Source organism: Chlorocebus sabaeus, chromosome 10 (genome assembly GCF_047675955.1).
Source record: "Chlorocebus sabaeus isolate Y175 chromosome 10, mChlSab1.0.hap1, whole genome shotgun sequence".
NCBI lineage: Eukaryota > Metazoa > Chordata > Mammalia > Primates > Cercopithecidae > Chlorocebus > Chlorocebus sabaeus.
In genome coordinates, this window is record NC_132913.1 from 22,692,320 (window position 1) to 22,713,613 (window position 21,294).

Sequence of the window (21,294 nt, forward strand, 5' to 3'; positions counted from 1 at the left end):
AATGAATCTTACTAGGATAAAATCAAGTTGTTGGCAGGGCTGCATTTATTCTGGAGGTTCTAGTGTATAATCAGATTTTTTTTTTTTTTTTTTTTTGCCTTTTCCAGTTTCTGTAGGCCGCTTGTGTTCTTTGTCCAGCAGTGTAGTTTCTTCAGATCTCTCTGACTCTGATCCTTCCTACCAACATTCCTCCTTCACTTAAAAATAACCCTGTGATTACACTGGGCTCACCTGGATAATCCAGAACAATCTTTCCATTTTAAAATCCCTTGGGAAAACTGGCTAGCCATATGCAGAAAACTGAAACTGGACCCCTTCCTTATACAAAAATTAACTCAAGATGGATTAAAGACTTAAATGTAAGACCTAAAACCATAAAAACCCTAGAAGAAAACCTAGGCAATACCACTCAGAACATAGGCATGGGCAAAAAGACTTCATGACTAAAACACGAAAAGCAATGGCAACAAAAGCCAAAATTGACAAATGGGATCTAATTAAACTAAAGAGCTTTTGCACAGCAAAAGAAACTATCATCAGAGTGAACAGGCACCTACAGATTGGAAGAAAATTTTTGCAATCTATCCATCTGATGAAGAGCTACTATTCAGAAACTACAAGGAACTTAAACAAATTTACTAGGAAAAGAACCCCATCAAAAAGTGGGTGAAGGAATGAACAGACACTTCTCAAAAGAAGACATTTATGCGGCCAACAAACATGAAAAAAAAGTTTATCATCATTGGCATTAAAGCAATGCAAATGAAAACAACAATGAGATACCATCTCATGCCAGTAGAATGGCGATCATTAAAAAGCAGGAAACAACAGATGCTGGAGAGGATGTGGAGAAATAAGAACACTTTTACACTGTTGGGAGTGTAAATTAGTTCGACCATTGGGGAAGACAGTGTGGTAATTCCTTGAGGATCTAGAACCAGAAATACCATTTGACCCAGCAATCCCATTACTGTGTATGTACCCAAAGGATTATAAATCACTCTACTATAAAGACACAGGCACACATATATTTATTGCAGCACTATTTACAATAGCAAAAACTTGGAACCAACCCAAATGCCCATCAGTGATAGATTGGAAAAACAAAATGTGGCACATATATAACATGGAAGACTATGCAGCCATAAAAACAGGATGCATTTATGTCCTTTGCAGGGACATGGTTGAAGCTGGAAACCATCATTCTCGGCGAACTAACACAGGAACAGAAAACCAAATACTGCGTGTTCTCATTCATAAGTGGGAGTTGAACAATGAGAACACATGGACACAGGGAGGGGAACATCACGCACCGGGGCCCATCATGGGGTGAAGGGGCTAACGGAGGGACAGCATTAGGACAAATACCTAATGTAGATGACGGGTTGATGGGAGCAAACCACCATGGCACGTGTATCCCTATGTAACAAACCTGCACGTTCTGCACATGTATCCCAGAACTTAAAGTATAATAAAAAATTTTTTTAAAAATCCTTATTTTAATCACATCTGGAAAATACACATAACACAGGTTGTGAAGATTAGGGCATAGCTCTGTTGCTGGAGGATTGACAGGGGTGTATTGTACCTGTTACAAGGTGTGTGTGCCTGTGTGTTTGAATGTATGTGTGTTTGATCATATTAAAGAAATATCCATCCCTTCCTGTTTTGTTTTTATTTTTCTTGCCAGAGTTTGCATTAAGAATGGATATTGGATTTTGTCAAAGGAGGTAATCACGTGATTTTTATCTTTGGACCTATTAATATGGTGAATTATATCAATACATTTTCTAACGATGAACCATTTCTGCATTTGTAATATAGTCCCCACTTTGTCATTTTCTTGCTTCTATCTTTATCGGGTTGAAATATTATTATGACATTTACTTCATAAAAATAATGTGGATGTTTTTCTTAATTTCCTATGTTCTAAACAATTTATATAGCATTAGGACTGTGTGGTCACTAAATGATAGAAATTCTTTATGAAACGATGTAGAACTAACCTTTTTTGTGAGGTATTTCTTTTGAAGTTCTCTATTATGCTGAGGCTAATTTTGTTCTTTTCATGCTGGGGTAAGTTTTGGTTGGCTATATTCTTAAAAGGAATGACCTAGTTCCTCTAAGTTTTCAAATTCATTTGCATAGATGTATATCCTTTATTAAGCATTGTAACCCACACCATTTTTTCTTTTTATATCTTTCTGTTTCTCTCTTCAGCTATTATTTAAAATAGTAGTTTGCCCATTTGGTTAAATTTTTTAACAGGATTATGGTTTGTTAATTTTGTCTCCTGTTTTTATGTTCTCTACCTCATTAATTTCTGCATTTATCTTTATTATTTAGTTCTTCATGCTTCCTTTATATATGTATTTTTTTTTTCATTTTCCAACTTTACGAATAAGAAATTTAATTCATTTATTTTCATGTGCGCTGAGATACGTGTTTAGGACTATTAATTTTCTCCTGATTACTATTTTAAATGGATCCCATAGATTCTGACATAGAGCGTTTTATTATCATACTTTTTTCCCCCAAAATTCTATATATAGTTTTCTTGTTTGTATTGCTCCTTTTACTCAAGGTTTGTTAAATGTAAGCTATTTTAATTTCCAGATAGAAAGGTCATATTGTGTTTGTTTTCATTTTTAAATTCTAGTTTTATTGCATTGTAAGCAGAGTGTTGTTTGTGATATTCCTATTTTTTAAGAATCTACTGCCATTTTCTCTGTGTTAGACTCTATAATTAATATTTGTGAATGTTCAGCTGGGTGCAGTGGGGCACACCTCTAATCCCAGGATGACTGAGATAGGAAGATGACTTGAGCTCAAGAGTTTGAGACCAGCCTGGGCAACATAGTGAGAATTCATTCAAAAAAATAAATCTGTAATTGCAAATGTTCTATGTACATTTGGAAGAAGAGATATTCTCTATTATTGATGTGATTTATTAAATATATATGTACCTCATTGATTATGCTTTTTAGGTTTTCTAATAATCTTTACTATTTTTCTTCAATTGGGCTATTTGTACTGAAAATAGTTAAGTTATACTATTAGTATGTTCCTATCTATTTTTCCAGCATCTTCTGTATTTTTTCTACATATAGTTGCTGTTTTATGGTGCAGAGATATTCAAAGCTTCTATTTCTTCATACTGAAATGTTAACTTTAACATTCTAAAGTGTTTTTATTTGTCTCTTCTGATGCTTTTTGTTTTGAATTTTAATTTGTCAGATATTAGGATTGTACAACAAACATTCTTCTTGTTTTAATTTGCCTAAGTCTTTGTCCATCCCTTTATTTTTAGCCTTTTGAAACCACCATGTTACGTGTGTGTTTTATATTCCGCATGAACATAGAGTTGGGTTTAGTTTTATGTGTCAGTGTAAACACTGAATTTCTCTTAATAAATGAATTAACCTTGTTTACTTTTATGGATATGATAATTATGTTTGGCCTCTTCATAGTAGCTTACATTGTATTTATGGTGTGTTTAATTTTACATGTATTACTTGCTTTCTTTATTTGGTGTATACATTTGGCTGTTTTGTTTTTTTGCTAGTTTGTTTGTGTTCTGAGATGGAGTCTCACTCTGTCACCCTGGGTGGAGTGCAGTGGCGTGATCTCGTGATCTTGGCTCACTGCAACCTCCGCCTCCCGGATTCAAGTGTTTCTCCTACCTCAGCCCCCTGAATAGCTGGAATTACAGGCGTGCACCACCACGCTCAGCTATTTTTTTTTTTTTTTTTTTTTGTATTTTTAGTATAGAAGATGTTTCACCATATTGGCCAGGCTGGTCTCAAACTCCTGACCTCAGGTGATCCACCCACCCTGCTTCAGCCTCCCCAAATGCTGGGATTACAGGCATAAGTCACTGTGCCCAGCCTTGGCTTTTTAAATACATATATATATATATGTGTGTGTGTGTGTGTGTATGTATGTATATATAATTGTATTATATTGTATTTTGAGACAGAGTCTCACTTCATCACCCAGGCTGGAGTGCAGTGGTGCAATCTTAGCTCACTGCAACCTCTGCCTCCTGGATTCAAACAATCCTTGTGCCTCAAGCCTCCCAAGTAGCTGGGATTATAGGCATGTACCACCATGCCCAGCTAATTTTTTTTTTTTAAATAGAGATAGGGTTTCACTATGTTGGCAAGGCTGGTCTCAAACTCCTGATCTCGAGTCATTTGCCTGCCTTGGCCTCCCAAAATGCTGGGATTACAGGCGTGAGCCACTGCATCTGACCGATATGTTTTGGTAGTTAGAAATACTTGCATTTTTATTGTAGAAGTTACCTTTGTATTTACCTTTATATGGTGTCCTTAATTTCCTCTCTGGCCTAATGTAGTGCTGTTTGTTATGTCAGTTTTAAATTATTTCCACCTAGTATAATTTTATTATCCTTTTTTACATTTTCTCTCTCTTCATCTTTTTTTAGGTCTGTTCTATAAATCGAATCTATTCTACTTTTTCATAGCATGAAATATTTACATGTTATTCTTCTAGTACTGACCCCATTCTCATTGTAATATTTGCTTTACAGTTATATATTTGACAAGTTTCAGTCATCATGCCAAAGATTTCCAAGTATTTTTGGTTGAATGAACCTTAGTTTCCAGCAGATTCTTGAGGAAAATCACAATATACAGTGTTTTCTGAGTTTGGGAGATTCAAATCTGTTTGAAGAACAGTTTAGTCAGATATAATATTCTATTTATTATTCTTGAAAATGTTACTCTGTTGCAGTCTTGATTTGTATACTGTTTTTGAGAGGTTTGTTGCCATTTGTTTTTTCATTTTCAATTATCTATTTTGCTGAGAACTTGAGAATGTCTTTATTTTAAAGTTTAATAGTTTTACTAGTACATGTCCCAAGGTTGATTGATCTGGATTAGATTTTCAGGGGATATAGTAGTTCCTTTCAATGTATAGATTGAAGCTTTCTTTATTTTGGGGGAATTTGAGGGGTTACTATAATTTTAAACATTATTTTTAAATTTTCTTTATATAAAATATAGGTATGTTGGACTATTTTCCATTTCATTTACTTTGTCTAATCTACTTCCATATTTATCTCATCTCATTTGTCTATTTATTTTGCTACTTTAATGTTTTCACTGAATGTTGTATGTTGTCATTTGAGTCTTTTCTTTATGGACATCTTGTTATTCATAATTCAGTTTTGAAAATTTTTTTGCTTCTATTGTCTTTCTGAGTTCAGTCAATTCATTTTATTTATTTCTCTTTTTGTCCCTTGTGGTCTTAATATTCTGTTTCTGATTCAAGATATTTTTTAATCATATCTTCAAAGATTTTGAGGGTATTTACTGCTGTGTGATGTTTTATGTTATAGGGATTTTCTTTTCAGCTTTGTTCTTGATTATTTGGAGGAGACTTTGTTAGTAGAAACATTTTCACATTTTCTGGCTTTTATTGCAGTTTTACATGAAGGTAGTGTGTTTTATTTCAATGTCTATTTATTTCATGAATAAGGTTTCCATTTCCAAAGCATCCTGTTTTGTTATTTCTGCCCTCTTTTGTGACGTTTGATTTATGGATGTTGTTGCGGGTAGTGGTGATAGGAAAAAGGTGGTATCTTGTTTTGTCTTTGTTTCTGCAGGATTCCTAATTTCCCTCCTCTAATTTCTTCTCCGCCTTTACTGCATTATCTCTAAGGACTACCAGCTATTCCCTCTATATATGATTATCCATGACTGCCACTTCCAATCCCTTGCAAATGTAAGTCTGTATCTGGGTCTGGGTTCTGAACTGCCGAGTTCTGAACTGTATTCTGTATTTTGAAGGCATTGTTGAACTTTCTTTTTCTGAAAATGATTTTGTCTGTGTTCACCTAAGTCTTTTACTCCTCTACAATTTTTTTCATGGAATCTCTTAGGACTCTCTTCCTCCATGTTCCACATCAACTGGGTAACATTCATACTGGGTAATCTGTCAGATATTTTTCTACTTACATCTAATTTGAAAGTGTATGTGTGTGTGTGTTCATGTTCTGTCTCTAGTAATGGAGAATGCAAGCGTAATGTGTGGTTTGGTTTCTCTGCTTGTTGATTATCTTTTATAGTAGTGGTGGTAGGGGAATATCAAACTCAGGCTGCTACTGTTGTTTTGCACACCTGGAAGTCACGATAGATTTTTCTTTTCAATGCAACTTGATTGGTTTTAAAAATTTGAATCTATAACAACAAGAGCTCTCAAATATTTTAACTTTAATCATAGTTTTGGTCTAAAAGGCAGGGGAAATTGATTTTAGTTCTGGCCATTCTACAATTTTGCCATGCAGCCATTAGGAAATTACTTATCTTTTTGGGTTTCCATTTTCGTCTCTGTAAAATGAAGGTAATGACCAAGACCTTCAGATGATTGCTGATATTGCTTCTATCTCTAACTAGTTGTACACACATCCACAAATATGTACCCACATATCGTTCTTAGTACTCTGTCTAAGAAATTTGGAGAAGATAAAGTCTGTTTTATTCTGAGACTGGTACTGCATTTTAAATCTCTGTTGAATGTTTTCCAGTGACAGAAATTGATCATAATACTAAAAACATTTCATTTTGATATAACATCACACTCAAGGATACTCCTCAGGAATTTAATATCTCAGTATGTCTGTGTGCTTATCTCTATATCTAGAACAATCTCTCTCTTCCACAGAAGCAACTGAACAGCATATTTAAAACATCATTTCATCCTGCTATTTTAGCTTAACTGCATGATATTAGGTTTATTACTTTTTGAAAAGTTTAAAATCATGTAAATCAAGGTAAGAAATTAAGAGGCATTTTAATAGTGCAGTTTTATTTTATTGAGAATTTTAAAGAGAAAGGCTATGTAACTCAAGCAGCGTCCCCCATTACTTGTAAACACCGACGTTAGGTAAACATCATTTTTATCAAATAACATATAAGTTACCTCAGGTTAATTTGGCTAAGAAAGGAGTTATGGAGAAAAGGAAACTCATATGCTCTTCCAGCTAAATTTATCAGCGATCTTGAATATTTATTTTTTGGTAGTTTAAAAATCACTTTTAATATTTTCAAAATTGCCTTCTCCATCATATTTTTAAAACTCTTATTCAAATGCCTTTGTTAAATTTCACACTGCAGAAGGTGGCAATGCTCACTTTTTGGTCTAGTTTCTATAGCAGTCAGGGGTGTAACATAAACCTTGGTATATGCATGTTTTTTTCCTTCAAGTTATTCTAATTTTTTTTATGTTTCTATTAGTTTGCCTAGTGGCAGAAAAATGCTACCAGTTTGGAGTCAAAATCATTAAAAGTAATAGCATACATTCTGATTTCCCAGATAGATTCTCTTTTAAACCTGTCTCAGTTCTGGTTCATTTCTCTTCATTTTTCCATTCACATTTTATTCCTTGGTGTTATTTTCATGGTGTGAAGTTGCAAACATTCCCTGAGTTAGAATCTGTAAGCTATAGAAGCAACTGTTCCCTTGTAATTATGCTATAATTTGGGTAGGCTGCTGCCATATGGATAGCACTGTTTTTGTTAAATAATTGGAATAAGCATGATTTTGAATAGCCCACTGTTTTATTAAGAGTTTCTAAAGTACTCAGTTGCAATTTCAGTTTTATAAAATTACTTTTAACTGTAAAGTGTATTTTAGAAGTATTATGTTTTGTAAACAAATATTACATAATTTAGAACAAAATTAGTAGAAATTCAAGTACCTTCACAATTAGGATCTTTACTCTTTTGTTATTAGTTACTTCTAATCAGTACTTTTTCCGTATGTAGGGTAGATTTAGCTCTCTAGGAATATATTTATTTACAAATTGGATTATTATATGGTTGTAGCAAAGCTTTGTGTCACATAACTTTTTAGGTTTCTGGTTGAACATGATAAAATGAACACAGCTATGTCTGCTGTATTGGGGAAATCTACTTACATGATAGTAAAATAATTAAAGAAGCATAAATTCCCAAGAAAAAATATAATAAAGCAAGTGACAATTGGGAAGAAAGTTCAACACATTTTGGGAGCTGAAAAGTAAAGAGATGAGTGGTAATTCACCTACCTGAGTGGGGAAAGTAGAAAGCTCCTCTTCAGTTGGAAAATCTTCAAGAAGCAAATCAATTTACAGGGCATAGCTGCACTGATATTTCACTGTCTTCTTTGCTGTATATTTGAGTCATTTGATTGAGATCTGACCAATGACTTGTAGGCAGGAGCAACCTAAGCCACTTCTAAGCCAAAGTCATAAATCACTTTGGGTGATCCTCCTGCTCCCTCTTTCCTTTTTAAGGGTGAACTTGAAAGCCACATATTCTAGATGGTGAATCTATAAGGTGAACACAACCTGAATCCTAAGTCGTTACTTAGAACATTGCCCTCTGGAAGAGTTGAACAACCTTCATCAAACTTTTTATGTGAAAAGAAAATAAACACTTATTTTGACAGATATTCAGATTTCCAGGGTTGTTACCAAAGTATAACCTATTTTATTCTGACAAATACAAGATTATTGGAAGCCTTAGGAAGTACAGTGTTGTAAGAAACTAAAGGCAAATGTGTTCAGTGGTCCTAAAAGTTACCCCCTTACCTAGAGAAGATAGTGTTAGTGTAAAAGATCATACTGTGAACATGCAGAGTAAAAATGAAAGTCTACATAGTTTGTGAGAGAGCCCTGACAGCGCTCCCTTTCTCTAGTCAACTGTCATAAAAGCACCATCCAAGTTTATACATATGAAGCAAGAGATAGAGGATTCCTATCCTGAGAAAAAGGCAAGCTAAAAAGTAAGGACTTATGGATACTGGCATTTGAGAAACACAGATAAAATGCCCTGGTCCTTGCATAATCAGCCAATAGTAATGATTGATATTGGATAAGACTCACCTATAATAAAAGAGCTTCCAATTTGTGTTTTGGGTGCCACATTCTAATACCTAATAGCAAAGGTTCACCAAAAATTTAAGCTAAGTCCAATGTGAAACAGTGAGGACAAAATAAATAGAAATCAGCAATGATGAATAAAATGGGCTAATGTACAGAGAGAAATAAAATAAAAATATTTTAATATTGTCAGTTACATAAGATGAAATATTGCAGTTATGATAAAACAATATAATATTTAAAAGGAATAATTAAGAAATGAATATTAAAAATCTAATTGCAAAATAAGTTAAAAATTAATAAAATGTTGGAGGCTAATTTAGGGTAAATTACTTGGAAAGAAAAAAAAACACAGAAAATAGAACAAAAATAAAAGAAAAAGAATTATGTAGGTTAAATATCTGATGGATGATGATGCCGTAAAAGGAGGACCTATTAAACACCATACATGAAAATGAATTGATGACCTAAATAGGAAGTTGTAAAGAATAAAATTTTCTAAACGAAAAAATATGAGAGCATGGATTTATAGCATTGGGACTGAGGAAAAAATCTCAGGTGTGGCATAAAAAAAAACTATGAGAGGAAGTATAAATCAAGAAATTTAAAAACTGTGTATTACAAAAAAACACTATAACAAAATTAAAAATCAAATATAGGAAACTATGTTTGTATTATATAAAACCACCAAGAAACTACTCTTCAGAATCTATGCATATATTTCTATATGTCTGTTGTCAACATCTATCTATGTATAAGTCTGTGTGCGTGTGTGTGTGTGCGTGTCTGTGTACTTAAACTCAGTAGGAAAAAGATACATGTTAGAAGTCTAAAAGTTGGCTGGGTGTGGTGGCTCATGGCTGTAATCCCAGCACTTTGAGAAGCCAAGGTGAGTGGATCACCTGAGGTCAGGAGTTCAAGACCAGCCTGGCAAACCCCTTCTCTATTGAAAATACAAAAATTAGCTGGGCATGATGGTGCACGCCTGTTGTCCCAGCTGTTTGGGACGCTGAGACAGAAGAATCACTTGAACCCTGGAGACAGAAGTTGCAGTGAGCCAAGATCGCGCCATTGCGCTCCAGCCTGGGCAATAGAGCAAGATTCCACCACCCCTGCCACCAAAAATGTCTAAAAGTTAAAAAAAAATCTGGTAGCTATAGGCGCAAAATCATTTTCTATCTTCCCACAACCCTTGATTTCTAACTCGTATCTCTCCACCTCCTGCTTCTGTCTCCTCTGATTTTGACTTTTCTGCCTCCCTCCTACAAAGATGCTGTGATTCGTTGGGTCCACTGGGTACTCCAGGATCATTTCCCCTTCACAAGATTCTTAACTTAATCACCTCTACAAAGTTTATTTTGCCATGTATGGTGGCACATTCATTGATTCCAATTATTAGGTGTGGACCACAATGGTCAAACAGTATGGACCAATTTGCAGAATAGGAAGTATGAAGAGTCATTAATGATGTGAGAGGAACGTAAAGCTCATGGTAATCTGGAAAACAAATGAATTTTCTCAACATTTTAGAAAAATAAGCCTGATGATACCAAGAATTGGGAGCATGTTGAAAAGAAAAAAATTTGACAATACTTTATGTATCCGCTTATATAAATATTCATGACATAACTCTAGGCAATACTACTAGGAGAAATCTCTTTTATGTGTGTAACACATAGAGATATGTCCAAGGAGGTTCAATATATCATCCTGTGGATTTGCAAGAAATTGAGCACAACCAAAGGTCCCACTAATTGGGAAATGAATTGCCATGTATTCATATACTGGAATATTACTCAATAATAAAAATGAATGAACTCTATCTGCATGGTCAACACGGATATATCTAGAAATCACAATACTACATGAGGAAAATCTTTTCCAGAGCAATATGTATAACAAAAACAAGTAAAAATTTAAAAAATATATATATGGCAATACTACGTGCTATCTGTAAATACAGGTACATACATCTTAGTTAAAGCATAAAACATTTATTCTTATTAATTACACTCTCACCACTCCTCTTCACATAGTACTGAAAGTCCTAGCCAGAGCAATCAGACAAAAGAACTAAAGGCATACGAGTCGGAAAAGAGGAAGCCAAACTGTCGCTGTTTGCTGATGACATGATCGTTTACCTAAAGCCTCCTGCAGAAAGCTCCCAGTATTGATAAAAGAATTAAGCAAAGTTTCTGGATACAAAATTAATGTACACATACCAGTAGCTCTTCTGTATACCAGCTGCTACCAAGCTGAGAATCAAATCAGAACTGGACTTCTTTTACAATAGCTGCAAAAAACAAAAAAAACTAACCAATGAAGTGAAAGACCTCTACAAGGAAAACTACAAAACACTGCTGAAAGAAATCACAGATGACACAAACAAATGGAAACACATCCCATGCTCACGGATGGGTAGAGTCTGTATTGTGAAAATGACCATACTGCCAAAAGCAATCTACAAATTCAATATAATTCCTATAAAATATACTACCATCATTCTTCACTGAGTTAGAAAAAGCAATTCTAAAATTCATATGGAACCAAAAAAGAGCCTGCATAGCCAAAGCAAGCCTAAGCAAAAAGAATAAATCTGGAGGCATCACATTACGTGATTTCAAACTGTATTATAAGGCCATAGTCACCAAAACAGCATGGTACTGGTGTAAAATAGGTACATAAGCCAGGCACAGTGGCTCATGTCTGTAATCGTAGCACTTTGGGAGGCCGAGGCAGATGGATTGCCTGAGTTCAGGAGTTTGAGACTAGCCTGGGCAACACAGTGAAACCCTGTCTCTACTGAAATACAAAAAAGTAGCCAGGCATGGTGGTGTATGCCTGTAGTCCTAACTACTTGGGAGGCTGAGGCAGGAGAATTGCTTGAACCTGGGAGGTAGAGGTTGCAGTGAGCCAAGATCGTGCCACTGCATTCCAGCCTGGGCGACAGAGCGGGACTCTGTCTCAAAAAAAAAAAAAACAAAAAACAAAAAACCAAAACCAAAACCAAAACAAAACAAAACAAAAAAAACAAAGAAAGGCACATAGACCAATGGAACAGAATAGAGAACCCAGATTATCTTCAACAAAGCAAACAAAACAAAAACATAAAGTGAGGAAAGGACACCCTTTTCAACAAATGGTGCTAGGATAACTGTCTAGCCCCACTTAGGAGAATGAAACTGGATCCTCATCTCTCACCTTATACAAAAATCAACTAAGATGGATTAAGGACTTAAATCTAAGTCATGAAACTTTAAAAGTCCTAGAAGATAACATTGGAAAAACCCGTCCATTGGCTTAGGCAAGGGTTTCATGACCAAGAACCCAAAAGCAAATGCAATAAAAACAAAGATAAATAGCTGGGACTTAATTAAACCAAAGAGCTTTTGCATGGCAATAGGAACCATCAGCAAGATAAACAGAAAACCCACAGAGTAGGAAAAAATCTTCACAATCTATACATGTGACAAAGTACTAATATCCAGATTCTACAATGAACTCAAACCAACAAGAAAAAACCAGTCCCATCAAAAAGTGGGCCAAGGACATAAATAGACAATTCTCAAAAGAAGATATACAAATGGCCAACAAACATATGAAAAAATGTTGAACATCACTAATGGTCAGCATTATGCAAATCAAAACCACAATGCGATATCACCTTACTCCTGCAAGAATGGCTGTAATAAAAAAAATCGAAAAATATTAGATGTTGGTGTGGATACAGTGGACAAGGAACACTTCTGCACTGCCTGTGGAAAATATAAACTAGTGTAACCACTATGAAAAACAATGTGGAGATTCCTTAAAGAACTAAAAGTAGAACTATCATTTGATCCAGCAATCCTACTACCCAGAGGAAAATAAGTCATTATACGAAAAATATACTTGCACATGCATGTTTACAGCAGCACAATTCGCAATTGCAAAAATGTGGAACCAACCAAAATTCCCATCCATCAATGAGTGGATAAAGAAACTGGTGTGTATATGTATATATACATATACACACAAAACATATATATGTATGGTGTGTATATATATGTGTGTCTGTGTATATGTAAAGATATGATGAAATAAGACTCAGCCATAAAAAGGAATGAATTAATGGCATTCACAGTGACCTGGATGAGATTGGAAACTATTACTCTAAGTCAGGTAACTCAGGAATAGAAAACCAAACATCCTATGTCCTCACTCATAAGCGGGAGCTAAGCTATGAGGATGCAAAGGCATAAGAATGACACAATGGACTTTGGGGACTCATGGGGAAAGGGTGGGAAAGAGTCAGGAATAAACTACAAATAGGGTGCAGTGTGGACTGCTTGGGTGATGGGCGCACCAAAATCTCACAAATCACCACTAAAGAGGCCAAAGAGGGCAGATTACCTGAGGTTGGGAATTTGAGTCCAGTTTGGTCAACAGGGTGAAGCCCATCTCTACTAAAAATACAAAAAATTAGCCGAGTATGATGGTGTGCCTGTAGTCCCAGCTACGTGGAGGCTGAGACACGAGAATTCCTTGAACCTGAGAGGCAGAGGTTACAGTGAGCCAAGGCTGTGCCACTGCACTCCAGCCTGGGTGACAGAGTGAGACTCGGTCTCAAAAAAATGAAAAAAAGGAAAAAGAACTTACTCATGTAACCAAACACCACTGTTCTCCAGTAACTTACGGAAATAAAAAAAATTAAAAAATAAAAATTTTAAAAATATAAATGGCAATACTACATGCGATCTATAAATATAGGTCTATACATCCGAAAGTATAAAACATTTATACTTATTAATTATTGCATTTTTATATCTGAAATAATACAATCAATTTAAGGATAGTAGCTATGTCTGAGGAGACAGAAATAAAACTAGAATTGCAAAGAACACTAGGGATTTCACCAGAATTTGTAATTTTTTTATTATTTAAGGAAATTTGAACCAAATGTTAGTTTTGCTAGAAAGGTATGGAAGTATTTGTTATATTACTCTATTTTTCTATATGTTTGATGTATGATGTAAAAGTAGTGGTAAGTGGAGTGCTAATGAATTGGAGGTACTTTGCTACTGATTTTTATTTTATGAGAGCTTCTGCCCATATTTGTAAATAGAGAGATTTTCTTACATTTCCAGGGAAAGTAAGAATTCCCTAGCATAATTTTTGTTTCCAATATTTTCTCTATATTTAAATATTTGGGGAGTAATTTACAAAAGACAACATGTTCTATGCATGTGACGGGTCAAATTATCACATCATTTTTTTAAAAAAGGCAAATCAGCAGAATAGATCTGTTCCATTAAGAAGAGAACATTCTCTACAAAAGGATCAGTTTTCATTTCTGTGTGTGGACAAAAATTTTTATTGTGGATTTTAGTTTGTAAGGTCATTCCAATTACACTAAAGGTTACTACAAATCTAAGGGGTGAGTAAATCACATTTTATTATTGTTTCCCTGCTGATAATGAAACTTAGCAGTCAAGAGATTAAGGTCATAATAATATATCGTGATGCAAAGTACAGGACCCAGATATTTCTGTTTCACCATCTAATGTTCCTTTTACTGTTCCAGAAAAGGGAATCTTACTGATCAAATTAAACCAGCGCTCAACATGTTACCTTTTATTATTATTGTTTTGACCAAGGAGTGGGACAGTGACAATAACATTAAAAGTATGTAAATATGTAATCAATAGGACATATGCTATTTCTTGGAAAGAAAACAAGAATTAGGAGCCCTTTTCAAAAATATAAAAGCCTTAATTAATTCCTGTAACTCCCTGCACATGCTCTTACTGTTGGAGACTTATTATCTGTTCTGCTGGTCTGGGAGGAAAAGTCAATGTGGGAAGGATGACCAACAGAGTGAAAGCTGGTAAGTGGGAAGAAAGGAACCACTACTTTAGCTGTATACAGGGAATGAAATAGCATGGGGCTTTCTTTATGAAGGGAAAAATGAAATCAATCTTGGAAATTGAAACTCATTTTCTAAAAACATACACAAGTTATAAAACTCTTTTACATTCCTGCATTGGTTTGTTCAGGCTGCCGTTAAGAAGTTCCACAAACTTGCTGGGTCACACAACAGATTTTTATTTTTATTTTGTTTTATTTTATTCACTCACTCACTCACTCACTTTCTGGAAGTCCAAGATTAAGGTGGGGGCAGCATTGCTTTTTTTCTGAAGGCTCTCTCCTTGGCTTGTGGATGGCTGCCCTCCCGCTGTGTGGTCACATGGTCTTTCCTGTGTATGTGCCTGTGTGCTATTCTCTTATAAGGCAGTCATATTGGATTAAGGCCTACGCTATGCTTTATTTTAATCACCTTCTTAATCACTCTATCTCCAAATAAGTTTGCCATCTGAGGTCCCAGGGGTTATGACTTCAACATATTAATTTTAGAGCAATGAAACTCAGCCTGTAACAATTACTGAAAAGTCAAAACATGGAAACTTCTTGTTGACCTACAGCTTTCTGTTGCATCATGCAATAGAAAAAGGTGGTCCCCTCCCCCAACCTCTGCTTTTCTTGGCAACAGTGACATTGCTTTCTGTATTAGGTGAGATATTTTCAGGAGAGGGTCTTTGTTTTTTTTATTTTTATTTTTTTTTTGAGACGGAGTCTCACTCTGTTCCTCAGACTAGAGTGCAGTGGCGCGATCTCGGCTCACTGCAAGCTTCACACCATTCTCCCGCCTCAACCTCCCGAGTAGCTGGGACTACAGGCGCCCGCCACCGTGCCTGGCTAATTTTTCGTATTTTTCGTAGAGACAGGGTTTCACTGTGTTAGCCAGGATGGTCTCCATCTCCTGACCTTGTGATCTGCCCGCCTCGGCCTCCCAAAGTGCTGGGATTACAGGCGTGAACCACGGTGCCCAGCCAGGAGAGGTTCTTTCTAATCGATTTTGATCCCAGGCCCCAAAATTGTCACATTGAATTGAACAGTAACAATGATACACTGCCCTTTTCATTTTGAAAGGACTAATATTATCTGAATAGATTTTTAAAAAATAAAATATTGAGGCTGGGCTTGGTGGCTCACGCCTACAATCGTGGCACTTTGGGCGAACAAGTCAGGTGGATTGCTTGAACCCAGGAGCTCAAGACCAGCCTGGGCAACATGACAAAACCCTGTCTCTACAAAATATACCAAAATTAGGCTGTTGTGGTGTTGTGCATCTGTAGTCCCAGCTACTTAGGAGACTGAGGTGGGAGGATCACCTGCGCCTGGGGAGGTCGAGGCTGCAATGAGCCCTGATTGCACTATTGCACCCAGCCTGAGTAACAGAGTGAGACCCTGTCTCGAAAAATAAATAAAATAAAAATAAAATAAAATATTGGACCAGAGGAAGATTTAGCTTTTCCTCTGTGAACAACACCACATTAACTCTTAATAGCTTAATGGGGGTATAAATACAGAAATTTACTATCAATATGGCCAAATATGAGCATGTTTTACTCTGTCTTCTATAAGTGATCGCTCCCCCATTTATGTATTTTCACAAGTTAGAAATGAAACAATTTAAGACTTCTTCCTTTTTTTTTTTTTTTTTTTTTTTTTTTTTTGAGACTCTCCCAGGCTGGAGTACAGTGGTGCGATCTCGTTTCACTCTAGCCCCCTTCTCTCAGGTTCAAGCAATTCTCCTGCTTCAGCCTCCCAAGTAGCTAGGACTACAGGCACACACCACTGTGACTGACTAATTTTTGTATTTTTAGTAGAGACAAGGTTTCATCGTGTTGACCAGGCTGGTCTCGAACTCCTGAACTCAGGTGATCTGCCTGCCTTGACCTCCCAAAGTGTTGGGATTATAGGCATGAGCCACTATGCCTGCCCCCCCACCACCTTTTTTAAACCACACTCAGAGGAACTGTTACCAAAAGCTGTCTGTCAGTATTTGAACACTGACCCCTTCTTTAGTTTACATTCTTAGAATATTATCCTTTTCCTCCCAAAGTATTGGTTGCCTTTGACTGAATAAAAGAATTAATAACAAGGGACAAAAGGAACAGAATGCCAATTAATATTTGAAATATCTCCCAATATGAATCTGATTTCCCTCTACTTGAAGTCATTTAATGCCTAATTAAACAAATTTCTTAGCCTGTGACAGGAAGCCCTTCCAGAGCAGCTTTTGAAGAACCCTTATACCTCATATCTATGCACGTTCCTGCTGGCACTTTACGCTTCAGCAGAACAAATGGGCTCCTACGTGTACCCGGTGGTGTGCTTATGAATGGTTAGCAACCAGTTCTCAGGAGTCTGAGAGAGGGGGCTTGATTTGTAGCATTTGCCAATTTCTGTATTGTAAATACTCTGACTTTGGCCAATGTTAAGCTTACAGGAGGTCAAGTGGTTTGCAAATTCCTGAAAATTTAACAGTTGGCTCCTGTGAGCAGCTAGAGCTAGCTCCAGTATACCACTGGTTGCCATCCCCAAAGGTATAATTTCAAACCTTTGAATATGCTGTTGTTTTGCCTTAGAATAGTGTTTTCTCTGTGCCTGAGAAACTCCCATTAATCTTTTAAAAATGTAGCTCAGGTGGCCTCTCTGAGCACCCTTCTGCCTTACCGGGGGTTCATCACTGCCTCATCAGTGTTTCTCCTCATCATTACAAATACTTTTATGTCGGGTTGGCCACATTATCACATTATCTTATCTTTTTATTTATTTACCTATTTCCAATTAGACTGTTGGTACTTGATCACACACACATTTTGCAGATCAGTAAATTGGTGCTCAGAGCCTAACAACATGAGGAAATATAACAGCACATTTAAAAAATTGCCCAGTATGTACAAGAATGGATAGATGAATATTCTAAAGTTTATATTTACCTTTTTTGATACTGTACAATTACTTAGCCTTTCTGGGCCTAAATGTGTCTACAAAGTAGATATAATAAAATGTAAGCTTGTGAGCTTGTTGTGAGAAAGTTATCTGTAAAATGCAGCACAGTTTCGACACCTGAAAACCAGTCAATCCATGGTAATAGTAGGCTAACGTAGGTGAAAGCCTCCTAGAAGGACTGGGTGCGGTGGCTGGTTCACGCCCGTAATCCCAGCACTTTGGGAGGCCAAGGCGGGACCTCATTTGAGGTCAGGAGTTCAAGACCAGCGTGTCCAACATGGTAAAACCCTCTCTCTACTAAAAATACAAAAATTACCTGGGCGTGGTGGCGTGTTCCTGTAGTCTCAGCTACTTGGGAGGCTGAGATAGGAGAATCGCTTGAACCTGGGAGGTGGAGGTTGCACCACAGCACTCCGGCCTGGGCGACAGAGCAAGACTCTGTCTCAGTTAAAAAAAAAAAAAAAAAAGCAGCCTAGAAGGACCCTCATTATTTTCTAATAATACTGATAAAGGTGGACCCATCTTACATGTATATCTTGCTAGAGTGAAGCAGCTTCACTATTTCAGAAGAAATAAACACTTCAAATGTTATGCTCTTCAATATTTTTTCATGAGGTCTCTAAAATTGTTTTAAAAATCTTCCTATTAAATGCTGAAATTTCAGAGGTTTTTTTTTCCCCATAGTAGGCAGTTTATAATGTTACTCACATCCACTAATCTATGGCCTCCTGTTTTCTACTTCTGTTTTTTTCAGCCTTTGCATGCAAGACTCCTTCCCATTGACTGTTCAGTCCTGCATCCTGCCCAAAGACTGTGAAACCTCCGAGTGGTCCTCCTGGAGCCCCTGCTCCAAGACATGCCATTCAGGGAGTCTCTTGCCAGGATTTAGGAGCAGGAGCCGGAACGTGAAGCACATTGCTATTGGAGGTGGAAAGGAGTGCCCTGAACTTCTTGAGAAAGAAGCCTGCATTGTTGAAGGAGAACTGCTGCAGCAATGCCCCAGGTATTATGCCTTTATGCCTTCTTTAGTGTGTTTTAATATGTAACCTCATTTAATGTTATAGGAATGTAATGAATTACATTTATTCAGGAATGAAAGTAGCTGTGTCTCATATTTATTGAGTCTTCACTCAGTATACAAGTTCCATAATCGGCAGCATAGGAGAGCAGGTTAATATCATGGGCTTTGGTGTTGACTCCCTTGGTTTAAGTCCTGTTTCTGTGGCTTTCTAATTATGTGAATTTCTTCAAGTAACTTAATTAGAGTGCCTTAGGTTACCAGCAGTACTTAATTCATCCTGTGTTTGGCACATAGTAAATGCTCAGTAACCATTAGCTATTGTTACCTGACACAACACACCTAATTCTAATAGCAACCTAAGAGACCTTCATGGCATCTCCATTTTACAAATGAAGCTACCAATGTTCGGAGAGATTAAATAGTTTCTGAAGTTATGTAGGTAATGAGTGGCAGTACCCTGATTCGAACTCAGTTCTGTTTTCAAATCTTACTGCCTCTACATGGCATTCTTCAATTCCAGAATCCCTAGGGAGCCAGAGAATATTCAAGAAAGGATTTAACATATGTTAATGGCTACATTTTAACTTCATTTTTTTTTTTTTTGAGACAAAAACTCAGTTGCCCAGAGTGGAGTGCAATGGTGTAATTATGGCTCACTGTAGCCTCCACCTCCTGGGCTCAAGAAATTCTCCCACCTCAGCCTCTTGAGTAGCAGGGACTACAGGTATGTGCTACTATATATATTTTTTGTTTTATATAGAGATGGGGTCTCACTATGTTGCCCAGGCTGGTCTCAAACTCCTGGGCTTACCTACTGTACCTTTTATCAAGTACCTACTGTTGGCCAATAATTGTAACAGAGTTATAAATTAAGTAAATATAAATAATATTTAGTGTGACAGAGAGTTTACCACCCAAATGAACATTTTTGAGAGTGAAAGGGGATGTGAATTTGCTTTAAGATCCAAGCACAAATTCACTCAACTCTGAAGCCAGTGTTTTTTCCATCATGTCACACAGACTCTCATGATAGGCACAGTGAAGATATGCACTAAGATAAGGTTATACCTACTAATATGCATGCGTTTGTGTGCGTCGTTTTTTTTTTCAACAAGATAATGTGGAAAGTAATAATTCAGGATGTACCCAAGATGAGTTTCTGTATTGATCTTCATTTGGTAGAACCTTAGTGTCTGAAAATAGAGGCTGACAGGCTTCACTGGTGATGAACCTGGCCCCCTAGTTCTACCGCTTGAAAATGTTGCTGAGTTTGACACACACACACACACAAATAAATATATAAAAATAAATAAATAAACTTTTAAAATGGTAAAGCTGTAGGAAATAGGAGTATTGGAGAATTAACTGAAATACCAACCAACCGGTGTTCCATAGGGAGAATGATGTAACTAATGATTCTACTTGGTTGTGGGAAGGAGAATACATAAGTAACGGCAACTAAACATCAGCTGACATTCTAATTTGTCTGAAATCTGGGCTGTGGCCTCTACCACAGGAAAGCATAGAAGCTATGTAGTAACTTTTGTTTCTGGTTTTATATCAGTGATTAAAATTAATTGTTAACAAGGGAAAGGAAAATGAAAATCTATTAGGGAACAAAACTTCTCATGTTTCTTTTCCCAGAACTCATGAGCAAGTCACATGCATCAAGCTAATTCGCCTTATTTCTCCCCAGGAGGTAAATGCATCCTTTTTTGATTCCTTGTAGTGTTTTAAAAAGTCTTTCAGAATTCTGTTTGACTTTTATCCTTCCGCTGTCTTTGCTATTGGAGATGTGTTTATTCATTCAACAAATACCCATTAAGCCTTTGCTGTATGCCAAACACTATGTTAAGCATTTGAGATACCTTAGAGAACACAAAAGACAAACTTCCCTCCCACACTGGAACCTAAATTTTAGTGAAAATACACCAAATAAATAATATAAAGTAAACTTGGAAGAGTTATGCAAAAAAATAAAACATCAAAGTAGGGTAAAGCTAGAGGTTCTGGAATGCTGTGATGAGGGGTCAGCACAGGTGATGAAATTAAAGTGTCCCTAGAGAAGCATCATTTGAACAAGCAGGATTTGAGAAGGTAGGGAAATCAAAGGAAGTAAATAAATTAATCACTCAGGAAATTAGGGGAAAATATTTTAAGAACAAGGTATAGGTAGAAAAGTGCTCTAGTCCCTGGATATTAATAATCTTCAGTAGCATAGCTTTGGGGGATACTTTTCTCACGCGCTGGGCTCAACTGTCCAGCATTTTCACACTAAACACTATGAATGACCGTCCCTAAGGCATGACTCCATGAAGGGAATTGTAACTAACAGGAGATCATTTGAGAAGCGTTTCCTGGGGCCACCACACCACCAAGTAGTTGCTGTGAGCAACTAATTTAAGTTGAAAGGAGACAGAGACCAGTTCATGTTATGCTATCATAGGAAATTTTAGAACTACATGAAGATTAGCATTGTATAGCCGTAAGTTTGTTTCAAAGTTGTACTTTTTGACTAAGACATATATAGAGCACAGGAAACCTCTTCC

General features: G+C 36.4%; 1 protein-coding gene across 1 annotated transcript in view; it reads left to right on the plus strand.

Moving 5' to 3' along the window:
• The window catches only part of THSD7B (thrombospondin type 1 domain containing 7B), a 909,295-nt gene that overhangs the window by 307,568 nt on the left and 580,433 nt on the right, over nucleotides 1-21,294 (plus strand). Inside the window, exon 4 of the mRNA XM_007964862.3 lies at nucleotides 18,479-18,727. Coding sequence (XP_007963053.3) covers nucleotides 18,479-18,727 — 249 coding nt within the window. The remainder of the gene's footprint in view (nucleotides 1-18,478; nucleotides 18,728-21,294) is intronic.